Consider the following 5,423-nt stretch of genomic DNA (forward strand, 5'->3'; position numbering starts at 1 on the left):
ATAGAAATTAAAAGACTCTACCAATCACCACCTGAAAGAAATCCCAAAATGAAAATTCCCCAGAACATTATAGCCAAATCTCAAAGTTCGCAGATCAAAGAAAAAGTATTACAAGCAGCCAAAAAGAAACAATTCAAATACTGTGGAGCTATAGTCATAATTACACAGGACTTGGCAGCTTCCACATTAAAGAATCTCAGGGCTTAAAATATAACATACCAGAAAGCAAAGGAGTTAGGTTTACAACCAAGAAACACATGCCCAGGAAAATTGAATATATTCTTTTAGGGGAAAAATTGGACGTTTAACAAAACGGAGGGCTTTCAAGCATTTAAGTTTAAAAGGCCAGAGTTGGCACTCTCGGTTGGTATAACCATGGTGGCCCGTGTCCTCTCCGCTTGTGTCTTCCACCTGCCTGCGGCCTTGGTGCCGCTGTCTGGGCCCTGGGCCCCCACGCTCACCTTGGTGCAGCCTCTCGGCTCGGTCCCGTGCACAGTGGTGGGGTGGCAGCAAAGAGCAGCTGTGGTGGTTCCTGTCCTTGCACACATGCAGATTTCTGGGTTATCCCTACAGTTGAGCCATCAGTATGGTGACATGCCCATTCTGACACTGGAGAGCATTAAGGACCGTGTCCTCTATGTCTTGAAACTATATGATAATATTGATCCAGGAAAACTTTCAGTATCTTCCCACTTCATGAAAGACCTGGGCTTGGATACTCTGGACCAAGTAGAAATTATAATGGCCATGGAAAATTAATTTGGGTTTGAAATTCCTGACATAGATGCTGAAAAGTTAATGTGTCCACAAGAGATTATAGATTACATTGCAGATAATAAAGATGTGTACCAATAATTTTTTTTTAATCAAAGAATTCAGATGATCCCAGCGAGTGTCTGAATGTGAGAATACATTAAATAGATCTAGTTAAAAGAGATAAAGAAGGAAACTAAATCTTGCTAAAAGGTATCATAGACAATGAAATCATATCATTACTTAACATATATGCATCAAATGGTATGGTATTTAAATTTTTGAAGGAAAAGTTGAATGAGTTACAGGAGGAAATAGATAATAAAAACTATCAAACTATCCTAGTGGGGGACCTTAGCATTCCCCTCTCAGAACTGGATAAATCTAACCAAAGAATAAACAAGAAAGAAGTTAAGGAAATGAATAAAACTCTTGGAAAAGTAGATATGATAGATCTCTGAAGAAAACTGAATGGGAATAGAAAGGAATATACTTTCTTTTCAGCAATACATGGGAAATACATGAAAACTGACCATGTATTAGGGCATAACAAATTTACAACCAAATGCATAAAAGCAGAAATAATAAACACATCCTTTTCAGATCATAATGAAATAAAAATTACATTCAATAATGGACAATTGAAAGTGAGATTAAAAACCAATTGAAGATAGAGCACTGGCCCTGGAGTCAGGAGGACCTGAGTTCAAATCTGGCCTCAGACACTTAACACTAGCTGTGTGACCCTGGGCAAGTCACTTAACCCCAATTGCCTCACCAAAAAAACCCAAAAAAACAAACAAAAAAAAAAACCAATTGGAAATGAAATAATCCAATCCTAAAAATCAATTGGATCAAGGAACAAATCATAGAAACAACTGATAATTTCATTAAAGAAAATTACAATGATGAGATAATGTATCAACATTTATGAGATGCAGCCAAAGCAGTTTTTAGGGGAAAATTTATATCCCTGACCATTTACATCAATAAAATAGAGAAAAAACAGATCAATGATTTGGGCACAAAACTAAAAAAAACTAGAAAATGAAGAAATTAAAAATCCCCAACTAAACACCAAATTAGAAATCCTGAAAAATCAAAGGAGAGATTAATAAAATTGAAAGTAAGAAAACTGTTGAATTAATAAATAAAACTAGAAGCTGGTCATGAAAAAACAATAAAATAGATAAACCTTTGGTTAATTTGATCAAAAAAAGAAAATAAGAAAACCAAATTACTAGTATCAAAAATGAGAGGGGTGAACTCACTACCAATGGAGAGGAAATTAAGACAATTATTAGGAATTATTTTGCCCAATTATATGCCAATAAATTTGGCAATCTAAATGAAATTGATGAATATCTACAAAAATATAAGTTATCCAGATTAGCAGAAGAAATAAAATATTTAAATAACCCAAATTTAGAAAAAGAAATTGAACAAGCCATTAATGAATTTTCCAAGAAAAAATCCCCAGTACCAGATGGATTCACCAGTGAATTCTTCCAATCATTTAAAGAACAATTAATCCCAATAGTATATAAAGTACATGAAAAGATAAATGAAGGAGTCCTCCCAAACTCCTTTTATGAGAAAAATATGGTGCTGATACCCAAAACAGGAAAAGCCAAAACAGAGAAAGAAAATTATAGACCAATTTTGGTAATGAATATTGATGCAAAAATTTTAAATAAAATACTAGCAAATAGATTACAGAAACATATCACAAAGATCATACACTATAATCAGGTGGGATTTATATGAGGAATTCAGGGCTAGTTCAATATTAGGAAAAACTATCAACATAATTGACCATATCAATAAAAAAACACTATAGAAATCATATGATTATGTCAATAGATTCAGAAAAGGCCTTTGACAAAATACAGCACTCATTCCATTAAAAAAAACTAGAGAGCATAGGAATAAAAGGAATTTACCTTAAAATGATAAGTTCTATTTCTCTAAAACCATCAGCAAGTATTGTCTGTAATGGGGATAACCTAAAAGCCTTTCCAATACAATTGGGTAAAGCAAAGATGCCAATTATCACCTCAATTATTTAATATTGTATTAGAAATGTTAGCCATAGCAATAAGAGAAGAAAAAGAAATTAAAGGAATTAGAATAGGTAATGAGGAAACAAAACTATCACTCTGCAGATGATATGATGTTGTACTTAGAAAATCCTAGAGAATCAACTAAAAAGCTACTTGAAATTATTAACAACTTTAGCAGAGTTGCAGGATACAAAATAAATCCACATAAATCATCATCATTTCTATATATTACCAATAATGTCCAGCAACAACAGATAGGAAGAGAAATTCCATTTTAAATAACTGTGACCAGGGACAGCTAGGTGGTGCAGTGGATAAAGCACCAGCTCTGGATTCAGGAGGATCTGAGTTCAAATCCAGCCTCAGACACTTGACATTTACTAGTTTTGTGACCCTGGGCAATACACTTAACCTTCATTGCCCCACCAAAAACAAAACAATAAATAAATAACTGTGACCAATATAAAATACTTGGGAGTCTACCTCCCAAGACAAACACAGTAACTATATGACCAGAACTACAAAACACTTTTCACAAAAATAAAGTCAGATCTAAACAATTGGAAAAATATTAATTGCTATGGGTAGGCGTAGCCAATATAACTAAAATGACAATCCTACTTAATTTTATTTATTTACTTATTTAGTGCAATACCAATTAAAATATAAAAAATATATATTTTATAGAGCTAGAAAAAATGATAACATTCATCTGGAAAAAAACAAAAGTTCTAGGAATCAATGAAAAAATAATACAAAAGAAGGTGATCTACCAGTACCAGATTTCAAACTGTATTATAAAGAAATAATTATCAAAACAATTTGGTACTGACTAAGAAACAGAGAGGTGGATCAGTGGAATAGAATAGAGAAAACTATGCTATAGTTAATGACTATTGTAATCTAATATATGATAAACCCAAATATTGAAGCTTTTGAAATAAAAATTCATTATTTAACAAAAACTGTTGGGAAAACAGCATGAAAGAAACTAGGTATAGACCAACATGTCACACCATATACTAAAATAAGGTCAAAATGGGTACATGATTTATACATAAAGGATGATAACATAAGAAAATTAAGGGATTATGGAATTGTCTATCTGTCAGATTAAGGGACAGGGGAAGATTTAGGACCAAAGAAGATATAGAGAATAAATTTAAATGTAAAATAGATAATTTTTGTTATATAAAATTAAAAAGGTTTTGCACAAACAAAACTAATGTAATCAAGATTACAAGGGAAGTAGAAAACTGGGAAAGAATTTTTGAAATAAATATCTCTGATAAAGGCCTCATATCTCAAATATACAAAGAACTGCATCAAATTTATAAAAATACAAGTCATTCCCCAATTGATAAATGGTCAAAGGATTTGAACAGGCAGTTTTCAGACAAAGAAACAAAAGCAATCATGGGCAGCTAGGTGGCACAGTGGATAGAACACCGGCCCTGGAGTCAGGAGTACCTGAGTTCAGATCCAGCCTCTGAGACTTAACACTTACTAGCTGTGTGACCCTGGGCAAGTCTTAACCCCAATTGCCTCACTAAAAAAAAAAAAAAAAATCAAAGCTATCAATAATCATATGAAAAAATGCTGTAGATCATTATTGATCAGAGAAATGCAAATTAAAACAACTCTGAGGTATCACCTCACATCTATCAGAGTGGCAAATATAACAAAAATGGAAAGTATTGGTTGTTGGAAGAGATGTGGGGAAGCTGGGATGTTAATCCACTGTTGGTGGAGTTTTCAAAAGATCCAACCATTCTGGAGAACAATTTGTAACTATGCCCAATGGCCATAGAATTATGCATACCTTTTGATCCAGCAATACCATTACTAGGTTTATATCCGAAAGACATCCCCAAAAAAGAGAAAAAGAACTATTTGTACAAAAATATTTATAGCAGCTCTTTTTGTGGTGGCTAAGAATTGGAAATCAAAGGAATGCTCATCAATTAGGGAATGGCAAAACAAACTGTGGTATATGATGGTGATGGAATATTAATGTGCAATTAGAAATGACAAGTAGGATGACTTTAGAAAAGCTTGGAAAGACATATATGATATGATAAATTGAGAAGTAAGCAGAACCAAGAGAACACTTCACACAGAGACAGCAATATTGTTTGATGAAGAACTGTGAATGACTTGACTATTCTCAACAATACAATGGTCCAAGACAATCTCAAAGGACTATTGATGAAATATGCTATCCACATCCAAAAAAAGAACTGATATTGATGGAACAGGCTGTAGCATGCTATTTTCCACATTCTTACAATATTTTTTATGATTAAGTTTGCTTGTACAAAGTGGCAAGTATGGTGATGTTTTACATGATCATATGTGTATGGCTCATATCAGATTTTTTTTGCTGCTTCACTGCTGAATCAGGCTGTCACCCCCCCCCCCCGCTGAGAAAGACATTGTGAGAACCAGGGCAATGCCCCCCTGATGAGAAAGCATATGACTAGCATCCGGAAGCTGCCTGGCATCCAGAAGTTACATCTATTCATAGAACCACCTGTAAGTCATGTTAATCATGCTACCAGCCAATTAGCTTGGAGCTGTGTGTGGGTACCACCCCTCCTGAGGTCC

General features: G+C 33.9%; 1 protein-coding gene across 1 annotated transcript; it reads left to right on the forward strand.

Moving 5' to 3' along the window:
- The first annotated feature begins 375 nt into the window (after positions 1–375).
- On the forward strand, positions 376–759 carry LOC122745469 (acyl carrier protein, mitochondrial-like). Its single transcript, XM_043990793.1, has one exon. It carries the CDS (start codon positions 376–378, stop codon positions 757–759), a length of 384 nt encoding a protein of 127 aa, XP_043846728.1.
- Positions 760–5,423: the final 4,664 nt, after the last annotated feature.

Source organism: Dromiciops gliroides, chromosome 3 (genome assembly GCF_019393635.1).
Source record: "Dromiciops gliroides isolate mDroGli1 chromosome 3, mDroGli1.pri, whole genome shotgun sequence".
Classification (NCBI taxonomy): domain Eukaryota; kingdom Metazoa; phylum Chordata; class Mammalia; order Microbiotheria; family Microbiotheriidae; genus Dromiciops; species Dromiciops gliroides.

Excerpts from the sequence above, each read along its gene's own strand:
- LOC122745469 (XM_043990793.1), top strand. The coding sequence starts at position 376 with ATGGTGGCCCGTGTCCTCTCCGCTTGTGTCTTCCACCTGCCTGCGGCC.